Source organism: Artemia franciscana, chromosome 9 (assembly GCF_032884065.1).
Source record: "Artemia franciscana chromosome 9, ASM3288406v1, whole genome shotgun sequence".
Taxonomy (NCBI): domain Eukaryota; kingdom Metazoa; phylum Arthropoda; class Branchiopoda; order Anostraca; family Artemiidae; genus Artemia; species Artemia franciscana.
Genome location: NC_088871.1, coordinates 7,934,827 through 7,956,538, shown reverse-complemented (window position 1 = coordinate 7,956,538; position 21,712 = coordinate 7,934,827). Strand labels below are relative to the sequence as shown.

Below are 21,712 nucleotides of genomic sequence, written 5' to 3'. Positions count from 1 at the left end.
AGGCAAATAGAATTTTTAATTTTATACGAACGTCTTTATTAGTAAAAATATACGTAACTTACGAATTAACTTACGTGATGAACTTCTATATTCGTATGTTTTTATTACGTATATGAAAGGGTTTATCCCCTCAATAATACCTCGCTCTTTACACTAAAGCTTAAATTTAGTCCTAATTCCTTAAGAATGGCCCCTGAATCACAAAGGCTGTAGAATAAATAGTTGAAATTACTAAACTTACTTTAGCGTAAAGAGCGAGGTACTAGGAGAAAAAGCATGACAAATTCCACCATGGAAAGCTCCCCCCACATAAACCCCTCCCATCAACCCCTCCAACCAAAAAAAATACCCTTGAAAGGGGTATTTAAAGATAAAACTTGAGTAAATTTTTAGATTAAGGAGAGATTAATTTGAGTAAGATAAAAATTGGGGTATTTTTATCTTACGAATAGGAGATCGGATCTTAATGAAACTTGATATCAAACAGTTCGTGGTAACGAACTGTAGTAAGGAGCGACCCGGCTCAATAGTAACCAAAACTCTAAAAAAAGGAATTTTGTTAACAATAGCTACATCAAAAGAATTGCATTTTAATGCTGATTTTAAATATATAAGTTTAATCAAGTTTAGTTATACCCATCAAAAGTTACAAGCCTGAGAAAATTTGCCTTATTTTAGAAAATAGGAGAAACACCCCCTAAAAGTCATTGAATCTTAACGAAAATCACACCATCAGATTCACACCATCAGTTTTTGCTGTTTTTGCACCATCAGATGCTCTATTTTCGACTCGAATTTGGTCCGGGGATATAAGGGGTTGGAGGAGGCAAACAGAAATCTTGGAAAACGCTTAGAGTGGAGAGATCGGGATCAAACTTGATGGAAAAAATAAGCATAGGTTCTGGATACATGATTGACATAATTGGAACGGATCCGTTCTCTTTGGAGGAGCTAGGGGGTGCTGAAAAAATTGAGATATTTTTAACTTAAGAACAGGTGACCGGATCTTAATGAAATTTTATATCTAGAAGCAATTCTTGTCTCAGAGCTCTTATTTCAAATCCCGACCAGATCTGTTGACATTGGGGGGAGTTGGAGGGGGAAATCTTGGAAAACACTTGGAGTGGAGGAATCGGGATGAAGCTTGGTGGATATAATAAACAAATGTCCTTGATACGTGATTGACGTAAACGTACTGGATTTGCTCTCTTTGGGAGAGTTAGGGTGAGGGGTTTAGTGATTTGGCGAGTTTGGTGCTTCTGGACGTGCTAGGACGATGAAAATTTGTAGGCGTGTCAGGGAGCTGCACAAATTGACTTGATAAAGTCGTTTTCCCAGATTCGACAATCTGAAGGGCTAAACGGAGAGGAAAAATTTTAAAAAATGGGGTATTTATAACTTACGAGTGGGTGATCGGATATTGATGAATTTTGATATCTGGAAGGACATCGTGACTCAGAGCTCTTATTTTAAATCCTGACCGGCATTAAGCCTCTGATTTTCCTTTTAAATTAATCTATTGATTCTTAAAATTTTTTAGAGCTAATACCATATGAGCTCTTGGCTCTTAGCTCCTCTTGCATGGTCACAAGTGCCATATGAGCTCTTAGCTCTTGTTTAGATAGTGAATGATCTTGTACCAAAGGGATTATTGAATTTGCATCTATTCCGTGGCACTTCTGATAACTTCATTATTATTCATTATTGATAACTTCATTATTTAACTTCCTTTTATAATTAACAAAACGCTAGTAGTTGAATATAGCCGTGCAATAAGATTACGAATAAAATACCAAGAGAAATTAAAGGACAAGTTTCATTGAATTTTTAATATATAAGTTTAAGTTTCATAAGTTAAGTTTCATTAAGTTTCATTTAATTTAATATTTAAGTTTAAAATGATGGAATGCCTGGCATCAGGGAAGTCTTCACTAGTTTAGTTTGTATTGTTTTGTTGTTGTTTTCTAATTTTGTGGCTGATGCTTTGTTGTTTTTATGAATGTTCTTCACTGATTTTAATTTTCCGAGTTTCTAAGTGATTTTTAAACTGTTTAAGGACAAGTACTGCATCTTGTCTGAATGGCATTTCAATGGCAAGTTTGTTGAGTCCTAAAATATTTCATGATGTATATTTTCTGAAAAAATAAAATCTGAAGTATGAAGTCTGCTTTAGTCATTTCACGTTACGGGAAGATAATTGAATTTGTATGGTATCCCGTCCTGTTTCTAAAAGTAAAAAACAGGCCAGAAAACTATTGCACGAAAAGATTAAATTTACAAAAAAAAATCGAAAAGCGGTGGAAAATGGTATGACTATGCATTAGGACAGTTCTGCACTGGGGTAGTGTTCTAAAATAACACCAGCGGGTGGAAGAACCAACACTTAAATTACGGGCTTCCGGATTGTATGTTCTTAAGTATACTTTGCACTTCCATGACATTGCTTCGAATTAACAGCAGTATTAGCAAAAAAAAAAGAAAAAAAATTCATTGTAATTCATTTTAGTTTATATTAGCCTGCTTCTATCAACCACTTTTATAAGCATGCTTCGTATTATGCAGATATTTAAAAAACTACCACACCTCCCCCCCCCCCCCAAAAAAAAGTCCAATCTCTCTGCCAATAGATTGGATTGATTAGATTGAGGCTAAGAGTTTGAATTATACACACACACACACACACACACACATATATATATATATATATATATATATATATATATATATATATATATATATATATATATATATATATATATATATATATATATATATATATACATAGATATATATATATATATATATATATATATATATATATGTATATATATATATATATATATATAAGTTGTTTGCTTGTGTGTCTGTTGACTGACGTCATGTTTGTGTGTTGACTGAGGTCATGTTGTCGACTGACGTCATTATAAGGATTGAGCTGTATGTCGTCATGAAGTTGTTTGTCGACTGACGTCATGTTTGTCAACTGATGAAATTACAGACCGGGACACAAAGGACACAGGGAATATAAATGACGACCGGGAGACTCAAAGAGAAATTACAGGCTGGGACACCGGGACAAAAATCACGACCGGGACACAGGGAATATAAATGACGACCAGGACAAAACTACAAAGGGGACGCCGGGGGCACAGGGGGATATATAAATGACGACCGGGATACAGGGAACGTTCGGAGAGAAATTACAGACCGGAACACAAATGAAGACCGGGACACAGGGAATATAAATTAAGACCGGGACACAGGGATACAACTACAACAGGGACACCAGGGGGCACAGGGGGATATATAAATGATGACGGAGACACGGGAAATGTTCGATTAGCAATCACCATCAACAAAGCTCAAAGGCAATCATTAGAATAATGAGGTATGTATATTGGCAAGTTTTACGTTATATATTCACAGGTGGGACACAGGGTCACAACTACAATGGTGCGTAACTAATATGGCGCGTAACGACTTACACGCACGGGGGGCTTGGGGGTGGCACGAAGCGCCCCCACCAACTAGGTGTTGACTCTTTCTCTCAATTCTTCTTTTTAAAACAGTAATAACTTTAGCGTAAAGAGCGGGGCGTTGATGAGGAAGCAGCCTCTTTCATATACGAAGTAATTTCTGTGCGTTTTAAGTTTTAATGTCGCTCCTTACTTTCAGTTAAAAAAAACTTGTTTTTTTTTTATTTAATTTCTGAACGTTTTTGAATCAATGCATGTTTTGATTTTGGCTCTCCGCAGAGGAATAATCAAAACGAAATTTCTTTCTAATAATTTTGATCGAATGATTTTGAGAAAAAAAGAGCGGGAGACGAAGCCTAGTTGCCCCCCGATTTATTGGTTAATTAAAAAGGCAACTAGAACTTTTAATTTTTTACGAATCCTTTTATTGGTAAAAGATTTACGTAACTTATAAATTAGCTTACGTAAAGAACTTTTGTATTCTCATGTTTTTATTACATATATGAGGGGATTCGCCCCATCGTCAGTACCTCGCTCTTTACACTAAAGCTTAAATTTTATCCCAATTCATTAAGAATGACCCCCTGAATCACAGAAGCCGTAGAATAAGTAGTTGAAATGACTGAAAATACTTTAGCGTAAAGAGCGAGGTATTAGAAGGAGGTAAGCCCCTCATATGGGTAATAATTTCTGTTTGTTTTAAGTTTTAGTGTTGTATCTTACTTCCAGCTGAAAAAGCTTTTTCACTTTTATTTTTTAATTGTTTTTTTTTTAAATAATGCTAGTAGATCCTGCTCTCCCTTCATGGAAATTTTCTTCTCTCATTACAAATTCTCGAAGGAAAGTTCCCCCAGCATATCCCCCTCTTCTCAACCCCTCCCCTAAACCAAAAAAATCCTCCAGAAAACGCCTGTATACTTCCCAATAACCATTACTATATGTAAGCACAGGTCAAAGTTTGTAACTTGTTGCCCCTCCCACGGGGACTGTGGGGGAGTAAGTCGTCCCCAAAGACATAGTTATAAGATTTTTCGACAACGCTGAATAAAATGACTATCTCAGAATTTTGATCCGTTGACTTTGGGAAAATAATTAGCGTGGGAGGGGGCCTAGGTGCCCTCAAATTTTTTTGGTCACATAAAAAGGGCACTAGAACTTTTCATTTCCGTTAGGATGAGCCCTCTTGCAACATTCTAGGACAACTGGGTCGATACGATCACCCCTGGGGAAAAAAAAACAATAAATAAACACGCATCCATGATCTGCCTTCTGACAAAAAATGCAAAATTCCACATTTTTGTAGATAGGAGCTCGAAACTTCTATAGTAGGGTTCTCTGACACGCTGAATCTGATGGTGTGATTTTTGTTAAGATTCTATGACTTTAAGGGGTTGTTTCCCCCTTTTTTCTAAAATAACGCAAATTTTCTCAGGCTCGTAACTTTTGATGAGTAAGACTTATATATTTAAAACCAGCATTAAAATGCGATTCTTTTGATGTAACTATTGGTATCAAAATTCCATTTTTTAGAGTTTTGGTTACTATTGAGCCGGGTCGCTCCTTACTACAGTTCGTTACCACGAACTGTTTGATAAATAGATTGTCAGGTTTACCAACTCTTGAACATGCAACATAATAATTGTCCATGGGAAAACGATCCGTATTCATATCTATACCGCATTTTTCTAACGATTGCCCTTGACCTTTGTTGATGGTGATTGCTAATCGAACATTCCCTGTGTCCCCGTCGTCATTTATATATCCCCCTGTGCCCCCGGCGTCCCCGTTGTAGTTGTGTCCCTGTGTCCAGGTCGTCATTTATATTCCCTGTGTCCCGGTCGTCATTTGTGTCCCGGTATCCCAGTCTGTAATTTCTCTTTGAGTGTCCCGGTCGTCATTTATATAGATATATAGATACAGTTTCATTTCAGTTTTTTTTTCTTTTTTGTTTTTTCTTTTTTAAGTTTCTTCTTTTTATTGATTTGTTTTCTTCAATTTGTCAATGTTCATTCTAACATTGACACTTGGAAAAATCTTTACGTTCCAAGCAAGCTAAAGCTCCAACAATTTATAATAAACCTCAAAATTTTGGGTATCTGTTTTAAGGTTTTCGAATTACCTTAATCTTTTGTCAAAATATATTGAAATATTTGTGCAATTCCCAGTTTTTTTTAGTTTTTTCTTTTTTTAGTTGTTTAGCTTTTTTAGTTTTTTTTCTTTTTAGTTTTTTACCTTTTTATTTTTTATTTTTCTACATTTTTCTTTTTAAGTTTTTCCTTTTTTTAATTTTTTTTTATTTTTTAGTTTTTTTTAGTTTTTTCTTTTTAGTTTTTTTTTAGTTTTTTACCATTTTTCTTTTTTCAGTTTTCTTTTTCTTCTTTATTTTTCAGACCTCATATGCAAACCCTCAATATAAAAATACATACAACTTATTTTTATCAAACAGTTCGTGGTAACGAACTGTAGTAAGGAGCGACCCGGCTCGATAGAAACCAAAACTCTAAAAAATGGAATTTTTTGATACCAATAGCTACACCAAAAGAATTGTATTTTAATGCTGATTTTAAATATATAAGTTTCATCAAGTTTAGTCTTACGCACCAAAAGTTACGAGCCTGAGAAAATTTGTGTTATTTTAGAAAATAGGGGGAAACACCCCCTAAAAGTAATAGAATCTTAACGAAAATTACACCATCAGATTCAGCGTGTCAGAGAACCATACTGTAGAAGTTTCAAGCTCCTATCTACAAAAATGTGGAATTTTGTATTTTTTGCCAGAAGGCAGATCACGGATGCGTGTTTATTTGTTTGTTTTTTTTTCTTCTTCTTCTTTTTTCTTTTTCCCAGGGGTGATCGAATCGACCCAGTTGTCCTAGAACGTTGCGAGAGGGCTAATTCTAACGGAAATGAAAAGTTTTAGTGCCCTTTTTAAGTGACAGAAAAAATTGGAGGGCACCTAGGCCCCCTCCCAAGCTAATTATTTTTTCAAAGTCAACGGATCAAAATTCTGAGATAGCCATTTTATTCAACGTATTTGAAAAACTTTATAACTATGTCTTTGGAAACGACTTACTCCTCCACAGTCCCCGTGGGAGGGGCTACAATTTACAAATTTTGACCAGTGCTTACATATAGTAATGGTTATTGGGAAGTGTACAGGCGTTTTCAGGAGGATTTTTTGGTTGGGGGGAGGGGTTGAGAAGAGGGGATATACAGGGGGAACTTTCCATCGAGGAATTTGTCATGGGGGAAGAAAATTTCCATGAAGGGAGCGCAGGATTTACTAGCATTATTTAAAAAAAAACAATGAAAACATAAATATGAAAAAGTTTATTTCAGCTGGAAGTAAGGAGCAGCATTAAAACTTAAAACGAACAGAAATTATTACCCATATGAGGGACTCACCTCCTCCTAATACCTTGCTCTTTACGCTAAAGTGTTTTTAGCAATGTCAACTATTTATTCTACGGCTTTTGTGATTCAGGGATCATTCTTAATGAATTGAAACAAAATTTAAGATTTAGTGCAAAGAGAGAGGTACTGACGAGGGGGCGAATCCTCTCATATGTGTAATAAAAACATGAGAATAAAACATTCTTTTCGTAAGCTAGTTTATAAGTTACGTATATCTTTTATCAATAAAAAAATTCGTAAAAAATTAGAAGTTCTAGTTGCCTTTTTAATTAACCAAAAATTGGAGGGCAACTAGGCTTCCTCCCTCGCTCTTTTTTTCTCAAAATCATTCGATCAAAATTATGAGAAAGCCATTTAGCCAAAAAAAAAAAATATGCAAATTTTGTTTTAATTATTTCTCTGCAGAGAGCCAAAATCAAAACATGCATTGATTCAAAAACGTCCAGAAATTAAATAAAAAAAACAAGTTTTTTCAACTGAAAGTAAGGAGTGACATTAAAACTTAAAACGAACAGAAATTACTTCGTATATGAAAGGGACTGCTTCCTCATCAACGCCCCGCTCTTTACGCTAAAGTTTTTTACTGTTTTATAAAGAAGACTTGAGAGAAAGAGTCAAACTTTAGCGTAAAGAGCGGGGCGTTGATGAGGAAGCAGCCCCTTTCATATACAAAGTAATTTCTGTTCGTTTTAAGTTTTAATGTCACTCCTTACTTTCAGTTGAAAAAACTTGTTTTTTTTATTTAATATATAGATAAGATATAATCTGGCGTAACAGACATAGTGTAACAGACATAAAAGACAGACAACTTATTTTTATATATATAGATTTTTATATATATAGATACAGTTTCTTCTTAAGTTTTTTTTTCTTTTTTAGTTTGTTCTTTTTTTTAGTTTCTTCTTTTTATTGATTTGCTTTCTTCAATTTGTCAATGTTCATTCTAACATTGACACTTGGAAAAATCTTTACGTGCCAAGCATGCTAAAGCTCCAACAATTTATATTAAACCTAAAAATTTGGGGTATCTGTTTCAAGTTTTTCGAATTGCTTTAATCTATTGTCAAAATATATTGAAATATTTGTGCAATTCCCAGTTTTTTCTTTTTTTTAGTTTTTTAGCTTTTTTTAGTTTTTTTTAGTTTTTTATCTTTTTTATTTTTTTACGTTTTTTCTTTTTAGGTTCTTTCTTTTTTTAATTTTTTTAATTTTTATTTATTTTTTTTCGTTTTTTTTTTAGTTTTTTACCATTTTTCTTTTTTCGAATTACTTTAATCTATTGTCAAAATATTTCGAAATATTTATGGAATTTCCAGTTTTTACATTCTAGTTTGTTTTCTTTTATATATATAGAAGATATAATCTGGCGTAACAGACAGACAACTTATTTATATATATCTATAGATATATATATATATATATATATATATATATATATATATATATATTTATATATATATATATATATATATATATATATATATATATATATATATATATATATATCTATATATATATATATATATATATATATATATATATATATATATATATATAGGCTCTTTACGCTAAAGTTTGACTCTTTGTCATAACTATACTTTTTGAAATAATAAAAGACTTTAGCGTAAGGAGAGAGGCGTCGAGGAGGGGACAACCCCTTTCATATGCAGAATAATTTCTTTTCGTTTTAAGTTTCTATGTCGCTCCTTACTTTCAGTTGAAAAACTTTTTTTATTTAATTTCTGAACGTTTTTGAATAAAGGCAGGTTCTGATTTTGGCTCTCCGCACATGAATAATTAAAACGGAATTTGCATATTGATATTTTTTCCTTTTTTTGGCTAAATGGCTTTCTTTTAGTTTTATTGGGTGATTTTGAGAAAAAAGGAGCGGGGAAGTAGGCGTAGCTACCCTCAAATTTTTTGGTTATTTAAAAAGGCAAGTAGAATTTTTAATTTTTTACGAATGTTTTCATTAGTAAAAATATACGTAACTTACAAATTAACTTACGTGACAAACTTCTATATTTGTATGTTTTTATTACGTATATGAGAGGGTTCACTCCCTCGTTAATACCTCGCTCTTACACTAAAGCTTAAATTTTGTCCTAATTTCTTAAGAATGGCCCCTGAATCACAAAGGCCGGAGAATAAATAGTTGAAATTAATAAAAATACTTTAGTGTAAAGAGCAGGGTACTAGGAGAAAGAGCATGACAAAATCCTCCATGGAAAGTTCCCCCCACGTAACCCCTTCCCATCGACCCCCCCCCCCCCCAAACCAAAAAAATACCTCTGAAAGCGTCTGTACACTTCCCAATAACTATTACTATATGTAAACACTGGTCAAAGTTTGTAACTTGCAGCTCCTCCCACGGGGACTGTGGGGGAGTGTAAGTCGTCCCCAAAGACATAGTTACTAGTTTTTTTATGGTGAATAAAAAGGCTATCTCAGAATTTCTATCCGGTGACTTTAAGGAAAAAAATGATTGTTGCAGGGGGTCACTTAAAAAGGGCACTAGAACTTTTAGTTTCCGCTAGAATGAGCTCTCTCATGATATTCTAGGACCACTGGGTCGATACAATCACCCCTGGTGAAACAAAAATAAATAAATAAACAAACATCCGTAATCAATCTTCTGGCCAAAAATACAGAATTCCACATTTTTATAGATAGGAGCTTGAAGCCTGTGATTTTCGTTAAGATTCTATGACTTTTAAGGGGTTTCCCCCCTGTTTTCTAAAATGAGGTAAATTTTTTTAGGCTCGTAATTTTTGTTGGGTAAGTCTAAATTTCATGAAATCTTGCATCCGTGATTTGACGCAAAAAAAAACAAAATTCCACATTTTTGTTTATAGGAGCTTGAAACTTATACAATTGAATTTTCTGATACTCTGAATTTTATGGTGTGAAGTTTTCTGATACTCTGAATTTTATGGTGTGATTTTCGTTAAGACTTTCTAAGACTTTTAGGGGGTGTTTCCCAAAATAAGGGTGTTTCCTAAAATATTTTCTAAAATAAGGCAAATTTTTTCCGGCTCGTAACTTCTGACGAGAACGACTTGTTGAAACTTATATATTCAAATCAGCATTAAAATGCGACTCTTTTGATGTAATTATTGTTATAATTTTTTTTAGAGTTTTGGTTACTATTGAGCCGGGTCGCTCCTTGCTACAGGTTGTTACCTCAAACTGCTTGATTAGTTTACCTAAATACTCAAACATAGAAGTAGCTGTAGGTTAACATAGAGTATAATTATAATAGTATAATATAATAATAAGTAAATAATATAATAATAATAAGTATTATAATAATAATAAGTATTATAATAATAAGTACATGATAATATAATAATAAGTATTATAATAATAATAAGTATAATAATAATAGAAGAGAATAATTTTTAAAACTTGCGATCTCAATAAATGACAGTAAAATTTAAAATTTGCAAGGAAAATAAAAACGATTGACGCAAAAAGCACAATATAAGAACTTAGAAGTTATAAAAGCTCAGGAACATCTTAGGATTAAATTCAGTTGCTGGACAAAAACAAACATCGAAAGATTGAAAATTATCAATTGTTACTGAATGAAATATTTACGACTAGAAATAAGAAGAATTTGAAATAATAACAGTTCAGCAATCAACAAGACAAAGGATATTTTCAAATTTTTTAAAAATGTTCCGTAATATTTTGAATATAAGCTAGAAGCTGAAAATAATTAGAGTCACTAGCAAAATAAGTTTCCAAGTTCAGCTATCTGCCCAAATTCTTTCTTAAAGCAAAGCAAAGGAAGTGAAAGTATACATAAGGATTTAGTTGCATCATTTTTGTATATAGATGCTATTTAGTTGTCTAAAAATTTAAGCTAAAGTTAAGTAGCAACATAGAAACAATAATTTGAAATATATAAATATACGAGTATATTTTTATATAGATTACTAGTCTGTTTTCTATCGTTGTAAAGATAAATAATGATACTGTGCATTATTTGAGCCATTGTCAGGGGTATTCTTCACCAAGGAAAAGAAAATCGGGGATATTGAGATATTGCTTCTAGATGTGTTAAACAATATGACCACAAAAATCATTTGTACAAAACCAAATTTTGATTATCATTTTCCCCTTTTCTTGTAACCAAAATTATTGATAATTAGTTATTTAGCATTGGATATTTGTAAGTTCATTTCTCTTTTTGAACTTTCAGTACACTTCATCGTGTCTCATAATAAGCAAGATGAGCTAGAGTGAAATAACTGAAATATATTCCTTTCCAGCTCAGAAGAAGAAGAAAAAAGACTAAACATTTTTGAGTTGGAACATAATGAGTTGAAACGTTGCTTTTTACTTTCCTTAAAAAAACTAATTATTTTTCAGAATGTGACCCCAAAAATTAACCCCAAATCGTTTGTGACCCCACAAAGAATGCAACCCCACTAACCGTATGTAGAGCAGCACGGTATCTTGACCATTTGTTAATCAAAATAAAATCTTCTTTTTCAGTTTAATGGTATGATTCATGTTTTGTATATTTAAGATAATTGATGATGTTTTTTTTTCTGATGTTTTTTTCCTTTCAAAACACAATACCTTATCTTATAGTAAGCACAATTGCTAAGGTGAAATAATTTAGATCTATTCCTTTACAACTTGGAGGAAGGAGGGGAAGAAACATATAGACGCCCTTAAAATGGAAAAAACACACAGAATAAGAATTTATTTTGAAACATGTCTTTTCTAGAAACTATCTAAAGACTAGAAACCATTACAAGCAAGCAAGTAAAAACGAGTACTGATTTGTTTTTTTTGGGGGGGGGGATTAATAAGAAGAAAATACAAATTAATTGGATAATTTGAGTCATAAGTACACAGAATTCTTAGGAAATTAAGAATTTCTGTAGATTCAGGCATTGGTGACACCCAAACACGTGCGTACATCCCTGAATATGAAGACGTTTACTGAATTTTTTTATGTATAACTCATAATTTAGACTTATCAGCAATTCGTCCTTTAAATTATTGTTTCATTCTGCCTTCTATCAGAGTACACAATTTTCATTATTTACCGGGTAAAAGACAAATATACGTACAAGCCACGAAATTTACTATTTTTTTTCTCAAAATTTTGGCTTTTGCCAAATGCACCGAGAGCATGAGTGAAGTTAGGAGATAGGCTAAAATTATTTACGTGATTTTATATAAAGAACAATAATACAAATAATATAATACAAAATTATAATAAAAGTAACATAACAATATAATAAAATGACAACATAGTGACATAAATAATATAAACAATTTAGTATTAAATAACATAATGCAAAAATCAATTATATAAAAATAATTTCCGCCATCAATTGTTTTTGTTCTCAAGGATTATTTAGCAAAAGGAATAAATTTGCAAGTATTTGCCTATCAGTGCATTTATCCGAGATCTCCTTTTTTAAAGGGTTCAGAAACATCTGCCCATTGCTATGGATTTTTCTTTCTAGTGTGAGATGCAACAGTTTTTCTGCTTTCCTAAGAGAAAAATATAAAGTCTACAATGCCTGTCAGAAGGTGAAAAGTAGGAATAGAGAGGAAGAATATTTTCCCAACACTTTCTTCAAAGATGTTTCACAAATCTTACTTTTTCTCATAACAAACCTCGAACAGAATATATCTAAAAAATGTAGTCTTTCTTAAGAATTGTCAATTACTTACGGTTTTATTTCCTCTATTGCGGACACTACAACTTAAAAAAGCTGTTTTTCCAACTAGAACTGTTACCTCCCTTGGTGTTGTCAGGTCAAATGATGGTCCGCTGTCATATTCAGTCAAAAAGGAAAATGGACTGGAATTTTCTGCCACTTCTATGCTTTCTGAGCTTTCATAGGCTGAAAGAAACGGGAGAAAGCATAAGAAAAATGGTAAGTCATTTTTATTTTAATAAAATATCTTTGAAGAACAATGGTGGATTTTATAGGGACATTGACTATAGTCTTTATTTAACAACATAGTGCTGCCTAAAAGAAAAATAAAAGACAATTAAATAAAAATAAAAATAAAAATAAAAATAAAAAAGAGAACATCAAACGAGACGACGGGCAGATAAAAGAAAACTAAACTAAAACAAATAAAAACCACCACCAATAATAATAAATACAATTGTCGCTACTTATCCACGTAGGAAAAAGATGCTATTCGTGTTCCCTACGTGGATAAGTAGCGAAAATTGTATTTATTATTATTGGTGGTGGTTGTTATTTGTTTTTAGATTAGTTTTCTTTTAATTTTCTATCTTGTGCTGAAGACACCTTGTTTGGATACAGGCGAAATATCCGCGTTGTTTTAGTCTTTCAATTCTACTGGCCGTCGTCTCGTTTAAAGTTTTCTTTTTGTAGAGTTTTATCTCTCTTGGTTGTTTATAAAAGAAAAAGAGCATAACACGCTTCACTTTTAAAATTGGTTTAGCAAGAAAACAACCAATCTTGAGAAGTCTAATTTTCAAAAATAAAAATTAATTTTTTTAACATATTTTTAACCCCTTTATGTAATACTTAAAAATCTGCTAGATGCCGCCACTTTCGTTTAAAAATTGAGCCTTTAAACAGCTTTCTACATTGCTCCTGTGCGCCATTACGACCGAAAAAAAAACTACAAACCTAGAAAAGAAGAGGGCGTACGAACACATCAGTGTTACCCATTCAAAAAGTGATTTTCCTTATTCTTCAATTGAGAGGAAGGATTTCATCCAGGAGGAAGGGCTATATCCAAGGGATGGGGGAGGCAGTGATTTTAATCCCCCCCCCCCGAATATTTCTTTGGCTCGTAAATCGGCCAAAATCAAATGCTGGTAAAAAGACTATTTTTCCTAACAACGAGCGATATTTATCAGGCTCGGAAATTGCTGTTTGATATGCAGGTAAAAAAATAACTCACCGTCTGAACAAGAATTCTTAGTTCAAGAATTCAAGGTGGGAGGCTGCAAGTCTCCAGTGTGGAGTATTCGGCAGTTTCGATTTCAATCAGTTACTTTTCATTTGTATCTGACGCCATTTTTAGCGGGTTTCCAGCTATTTTGTGGAATTTCCATACGTGTTCAAAAAACCATTTTACTATTGAAACTAATTGAAATAATAGCTACTATTCCTCAATTAGCAACACAATTGTTTTATCACTAGGTAGTTTCTTTAACAGCTTTTAAAATTTGCATTGCTATGGACTGATGTTTGTTCTTTAGTAGATTACAGCTGTTGCTGTAATCACCATATCGAGTGTACTGACAGTCCACTGTCATGTTTGGTCAAAACTGAAAATCGCATCGAAGGTTCCGTAACATTTTTAGCTTCGAAGTTTATTGACTGAGAGAACAAAAATACGAGACATAACACAAGAAATATTTTTATGAAAGCATTTTTGTCACATAAATATTTTTAAAAACTTAGAAAATATAAATCTATTTCTTACATAGTGTAATTAATAAATGTCTGTAATTCTAGTGAAAACCCATTCATAAAAAAACCTTCTTATTTGTCTGTATTAACAGACAAATAAGACGTAAAGGCATAGCGAGTCCGGCTATTTCAGATTATAGTGCATAAGACTTGAAATCTGGGTGCCACAGGTTCGAGACCTTTTTTCGTTGGTAAAAAGTAAAATAGTGGGATTTAGAGACCTGAAATATTGGGAGTGAAAGTTGTGCTGAAGAAATTGTGATAGTCTATTTTTGTTGTGCTCATGGATAAGGAACTCAATGAAAAAAAAAGAAAGGGGTTCTTTTTTCTTCTTAAACGAGAAATTCTATAGTTACGTCTTTTCAAGTCTGTCCTATCTTGTGTCATGGCTAGGGGATGGATTTTAAGTTTTTACAAACAGTTTTGTTTAGGAAAGTGGCAAAGCTACTTAGGCTTTATTTTGGTGGGGGGGGGACTTTTCAATGGATCCTCCTGAAAGAGTATATGCTTCTTTCTTATCTTTTTTCGCCTGTCGTCTGATATACTTCACTGATAATTTTTATTTTCTCAGGAAACGATTAGGTATAAAATGAAGGGTTTCTGGCACCCGTGTACACAGGGAAAAGGGAAGGTCATGACCCTTAAATTTCAGAAGCAAACAGTTTTAAATAAATTCTTCATTTGCATAATATGCATTACTTGTATTTTTAACAGTGGTAAACCCCATCTGCCACTGGTAAATAAAAAAATAATAAAACATTGGAGCCGTATGGCCTTTAATATAGGCAACGCTATAGCGTCATAATATGGCATGGTCAGTCTTTCGGGCATGCTTGATCTTGGAAACTAACTAATCTAACTGACTACTCTAACTGACTCTAACTGATCTTGGAAAATATTCTATGGTAATAAGTTAACCTCTGTGATGCACAGACATTATAGAAAAGCAAGAATTTGGCATTAATTCAACTTATTTTTTTGGTACATGAAATACGCAGGCCGCTGCCATGATATGATACGTTAAATAGATGGCACTCTCTTGCAGTTAAATATTGATTCTCTTTGCAGGCCATGGTAACTTTTTGTGGGGTCACTTTTGTATATTTATTGCATTTTAATTGTTTTTTGTTTTCTTGTTAGTTATTATTTTTTCGAAAATATCATAACTAATTTTTACTCCTTTGTTTTAACAATAATTTCTATAGCCAAAAAAATGTTCTTGTATCCGAATGGACTAAAAAATGGACCTACAAAAATGATCCATGAAATTAAAATTGATGATATCATTCATTTACCGTCTCTAAACATTTTTTTTTTGTGTTTTTTATGTGATATTTGTAATTTATAGTTAGTTTATTCAGCAACACTTTCGCAAGTTTGACTACTAAATGAATCCTTTCATTCGCGAATATGTAGGTGATGTCGAATCATTTAAAAAGCATTGTAATGGAGCCTTCCCATTCCTAAATTAGACGACTATTTTTTCTAAGAGAATTTTCGGTTCTGTTCGTTTTTGATGGATCATTAGACCCTTCTGTTCTGAAAAGGCAAATTAGGCAATTTTCCTCAATAAAAAAAAGTTTTCTGGGGAAGCCACAAAGCGGAAACTTAGAACAAGGCATTTATTTTCAGAATCAAGTCACGAAGCGATGTTCTTCCAATTGAGGTATTTTGCCATCCAATCACTCCAAAAATTTTGGATCTTCCACATGGAGATGTTAAAATACTTCTTCTGGAAAATTTTCCGCCATAAAGAAACTTGCGAGAGAGACATATGAGTGAAAAAAATATAAATTCGGTCATTTTGTCATTAGTGAAGCCATGAGCAGGGGGCTTAGTATTTAAAGACTCTGGACAAAAATTGATAGAAGTCTAAAAGTCTAGAAAAAGTCTAGAAGCTACCAAAATCTAAGAAATATGGTTAAACAAATTTGTTAACCTCTATTTCCTCTTTCAACAATCCAGCTAGAACAGAGGGGACGGACCTTCAGACATTCTTTTGTCATTGTCAAGTCAACTTACAAGTTTATAGCACTTCTTTAACCGATTCTGATGTCTGATATTTATCACTTTTATTGGAATATGTTGTAGTAAGCTTTTTTAGAGTCTAGCTTCTGTAACCTAGATTTTGTTCCTCAGTAAATTTTTATACTTTTCCGGCCATCTTTACTAATTAGAATGGACGTTCTTAACATGCCATTTTTGACAATTAAACGGCACAACAAACATTGTAATTTTATGGCATGTTCTATCTTTTTTGATCTCCTGTCGTAACCATGTTTAGGACTGTAGCATATCAGATGACGCAATATTAATTGCTAGATGATAACAATTTTTATGGCTGAGAAGACCACGATATCAATATTTTGATGCCAAAAATTTTGCTTGTAATTCAAGGAAAAAATTAAAAGGAAATATAATTAAATCAATGGTCCTGTCACACGTTGTTAAGTAAAGAACATCACGAACGTTGCCAGGAAATATTTGAATTTTTTTTTTTCAAAATAGGGATGTCGTTTCTTTTTACATGGGTAGCTATTTTCTCAACGTTCACAGGAGCTCGCATCCCCTCCCCCAAAAAATGGAAAGTAGCCCCCCTAAAAATACCGCTTCCTATCCTGGCAAAATAACCCCTGGAATTTACGGCCAGCGAAAAATATCCCCTCGGAGAATATCCGCGTCTGGTTGGTCTTTACTCGCTTTCGACTTATAAAAATGGGCTAGTTCTCAATTTCTGACATAATAAGTATCCTCCGAAATTTTTGCTATCCTGAAGTGGAGGTTGGGATGAGGAAGGGGTAGTCGCTTTTCTATATGGAATAAATTCTGCTCATTTTGGGATTTAATGTTGCTCTTTAATTTCATAATAGCAGCACAGACCAGAAATATTCCCAGAAATCCAAGGGGATTGTATATCAGTTTCAAATTTTGTATGTGTTTTGAAAGTTTTCTGTACCCCATCCCTCCTGAAAAAAGCCCCCTACCAAAAAAGTGAATACCAACCTGGGGATTTTATATCAAACAAAATTATAAAACAACCAGGATCCCCATTGTAGAGGTTTATAGTCCTTGTATGCAAAAGTTTGGAATTGTAAAACAACAGGAAATCTAACGAAGGCAGTAAAACTCGTTTAGACCTTTCAAATATTTCTGATAGTTAGGGAGGGAGGGAGATACCTCAAAGGGTGTATTTTAATACCGTAACATTCCAACTCGCATTGAACCTTCAGATAAATAGAAAATTAGTTCTAAGGGAGAAACGAGGGGAGGGCAGAGGTAAACATTGACTTATAGTCCAGGATCCAGGATTATCCAGCACTTTTGTTTGGGGGATTTTTTTTCTGGCAGGATGGTGGGGCAAAAAACTTATAAAAATGTACAAAAAATGTGAAATTGATATTTAATCCCTCTTGATTTACGGGAATATTTCTAGTCTATGCTGTTATTATGAAAATAAAGAGCAACATTAAACCCTAAAATGAGCAGAATTTATTTGGTATAGGAGTTGGGACTGTCCTTCCTAATCTGCTTCATGGTCGCAGAAACTTTGGAAGATGCTCACTTGATCAGAAGTCAAGAGTTCTGATCGTTTTTTTTGTACGCTGAAAGTGATTGGAGACCAACCAGCCACGGGGGAGGGGGTAGAGATCTAGCCCTGTTCACTACTATCAACTGTTTCATTTGCAAATAAAATTTACTCATTTAATTCATATTCGCTTTTTGTTCTAAATCCCCCTAGAGAAATGCATCAAACAAGACCCGGCCGTAATAAATTACACAAACTGTATTTATCGTTCATTTTCGTGGACGCTTCCTTTTCCTGAGAATCTTGTCTGGGGGAAGGGAGAAATCTCATAAAGTGTGCCAATTTTACACAAGTATATCTTCAAACCCATTTTGCTTAGAGATTCTCCCTCGTCTTTTACTAAGAGATAAAACTGGAGAGTCTTGGAAAAGTCCAGAAATTTTGGCCTAAAAATGGGTTTTTTCCCCTCCACCCCTCCCCTCCTTCAAAAAGCCACAGGACTCCTCCTGAAAACAAGTGTGCAAAAAATTACACAAACAAGAGGAAAAGTGAATCCACCCAATTAAATAGTTTCCAAATTGTTGCCTATAAGTTTTATTTTTCATGGGCCATATGGAAGCATAGGAAAATAAAATGCGTCATTACTTGGCATTCGGTTGGCTTGGCAACATTGGTTTGGCCTTAATTTTTGCCTCATACTTTAGCTATGAATAAGTATGATCTATTTTGTACTGACTCAACAAATACATTCTCCCTATAGTACTGTCAAAATACATTTTCATTATCCTTCCAGTACCCCTTTGGGGAGTCACCTTTGGATCCCCTGTCATTTCCCAGTTCATTAATGACTCACCTAATTATATTCATGGCTTTGATAACAAACTGGATGATTCAAACTTAAAAATTAATTATCAGCCGAACGCTTTTGCTCTTCCACGATAAGGCAGTTAAAACTATTTTTGTTATTGCACAACTAATATTATCGGTTACTTGATGGTGTATAGCCCTAGACAACTACGAATTGCAGGTTAATTTGCCCATTAACAAAAATAATATTCATCCTACTGCTCCAAAAGGTAAGAAACAGTAGATGACTTGACGTAGATGCCACAGCTTTATGGGTCTGATGAGTACAGTTTAATAAATAAATAACAGAGATACTCTCTTATTATTGTCTCTAGCCTTGCATATACCTTGTAGGCCTATCTGTCTACCCGTATCTGTTTTAACTTGTAGAATAGGGATATATCTCTCTAAATTACTACTCATGGCACGTATATGGTCCAGACGTTTCTATAATGTGTGGCAAGTACATGATAACACGCAATCTTTTTTTTCTTTTTTTGTAATAGCTGTCTAAAAACCCTTTTCATAGCCCGACAACTTACTTTCAATAAATCAATTAGGGGAAAATTTGTCCAGTTTGCCCCAGGGTAGAGGTTCTAAGTTATGTGAATTGCCCCTTACTCACAAACAGGTTTTAATTAAAAAAAAGGCAGTATGGTTTGTCTTGGCTGTCCAAACGATTCGAAACTTTTTATGCCCGTTCTTTGGGCCAAGTGAACTTCAGTTTTCGGTCGGGATAGAGAAAGGGCCTTAGAAAAAAGGAACACAGGCCAAAATACTTTTTGTCTCTGAACAGTTTGAAGCTTAAATCTATAATCCCTTGAACCGCGAGGATCAAATAAATATCCTTCCGGAAATAATCGGGCCCGCGTAAGCCCAAGAGCAAGGTCGTAAATCATGAAAACTGCCCATCGCTTATATATGGGATTTGATAGAAAAAAGCTCGGCATATTTGATATTAATTAAATAAAAAAACAAGTCTTTTTAACTGAAAGTAGGGAGTGACATTAAAACTTAAAACGAACTGAAATTATTCCATATCTGAAAGGGGCTGTCCCCTCCTCAACGCATCGCTCTTTACGCTAAAGTTTTTTATTGTTTTGAAAAGTATATTTGTAAGAAAGAGTCACGATCAACTCTGAGGAAAAAAAACAACAAATAAACACGCATCCGTGATCTTTCTTCTGGAAAAATATACAAAATTTCACGTTTTCGCAGATATGACCTTGAAACCTCTACAGTAGGGTTCTCTGATACGCTGAATCTGAGGGTGTGATTTTCATTAAGAATCTATGATTTTTAGGGGGCGTATTACCCTGTGGCTCATATTGCCTCCAAGTTTTATTGGAAAGGAGAAAAAGGGAGATATAAGACATAAAAATAGGGTAAAATTTCTGATGCAGAGAAACTAGCTGGTGTCAAATAGCTTTATCCCTAATCGTTTCACATTGCCTACATCGTGAGGCTTTGAATCAAGCAACCCCCGATTCAACAAACAAAGATTGGGTAGGCAACATCGGAAGCCCGAAACGTGAGCCCTACAACGGGTCAAAAGATTTTTTTGGATCAGCCTGAAACTTATCTCCTTAATCTTTCGGGCCTAGGGAGGTAAACACGGACAAAGAAAAAGAAAATATTTTGGCTTACCCGATTTTTTTTTCGATCAGCTGGAAACTGAAAGGGACTGTTTTCTGGGCCAATGGATTTCCAAATTTATCAGGGTGGGGGCAGTAAGATAGTCCAAGAATAGACTTGGCTTGTTTCTGGTGTGTTTCAAACTTACATTCGTATGTTCAGCACATTCTAATTTACTAAAAAAAATAGCTTTGGGGTACCGCCTCCCTGATATTACGGCCGAAAAATATAAATGAAAAATAAAAATTCAGATAGGTTTTAAACATATCGGTAAGCCCTTTGGCAAATGAGGCCCCAATGCACAAAATACACTTTTTAAAAATTATAAAGTCGCTCGAGAATTGGACCTTTTAAAGGGGAATAAGACCATTTTTCCTTCCAATCATGTTGAAACTTTCAGAGACTGCATACTGGGCCAAAAACATTTCAAATTTTTACGAGGAGGGCCTAAGAAGTGGCTGAGAAGCGGCTGAGCCTCTGATTGGTTAGAAATGTTTATCTATAAGACAGTATATTAACGGAAACCTAATGTACAAAAAAAAAATTGGGATGAGGGCAGGGGCCCACCAAAAGATAAAATAGCATTCTAGCTTTTGGGAGATGTTCTCAGGGGATAGTAGCCCTAATCTTACTTATGGTAGATTATACAGATAGAGTGTGTGCTTTTGCGTGTGAGATTGTATGTGTCTGTGTTGACTGATCTAAAATTAGAACGTTCTCATTCTATGTCTTTTTAAGGTTTTGCGTAAATATTAGACTCCTTGAACGATCTAAAGCTACTCTGAAAATGTCGTAAATAACAATTAAAATAGACAATATAGCCAAGCTTGATGCAGACTGTGCATATAATTTTTTCAGGGAGGGAGAATAAAGAAAATGATAATTTGGATCAAAAGTGCCCTGAAGTTAAGAGACATTTAGGGTTTTGGCGGAACCAGGGATCTAGGGCTAAAGCCATCCCTATGGAAGCTCCTGATTCGGTGGTAAGAATATTTTGATTCAAGCTTCATCATGTTATCAACATATTATAAAACATGAAAACGTTATAGTCAAAAGCTTTTTTTCATCAACTCTGTCATTTAGAATTTCAATCCTCATCGAATCACCATTGATCACGCTTCCATGAAAAATCACTCAAGGGTGTAAAATTTGTGACAAACACTATTTTAGCTGTCCTCAAGGAATTTATTATATGTCATTTTTCGAGGAGATAGAAAAAAACAAAAGACAAAGACTCTCCAAACCGATACACATTTTGGCTGGATTATTTATTTTTTTTATTGTTAACCAGAACATAATAAAAGATGCAGGGATTAAACAATAAAAAAAGCAGCAATTAAAAAACAAACTTGCAGAACAAAAGCAAAAGAAACAAATGC

General features: G+C 33.7%; 1 protein-coding gene across 5 annotated transcripts in view; it reads right to left on the bottom strand.

The window, feature by feature from the left end:
• The window catches only part of LOC136030952 (zwei Ig domain protein zig-8-like), a 278,116-nt gene that overhangs the window by 112,821 nt on the left and 143,583 nt on the right, over nucleotides 1-21,712 (bottom strand). For all 5 annotated transcript variants that reach the window (XM_065710089.1, XM_065710093.1, XM_065710090.1 and 2 more), the window contains one exon: nucleotides 12,594-12,766. In XM_065710089.1, the coding sequence (XP_065566161.1) occupies nucleotides 12,594-12,766 (173 nt within the window). The remainder of the gene's footprint in view (nucleotides 1-12,593; nucleotides 12,767-21,712) is intronic.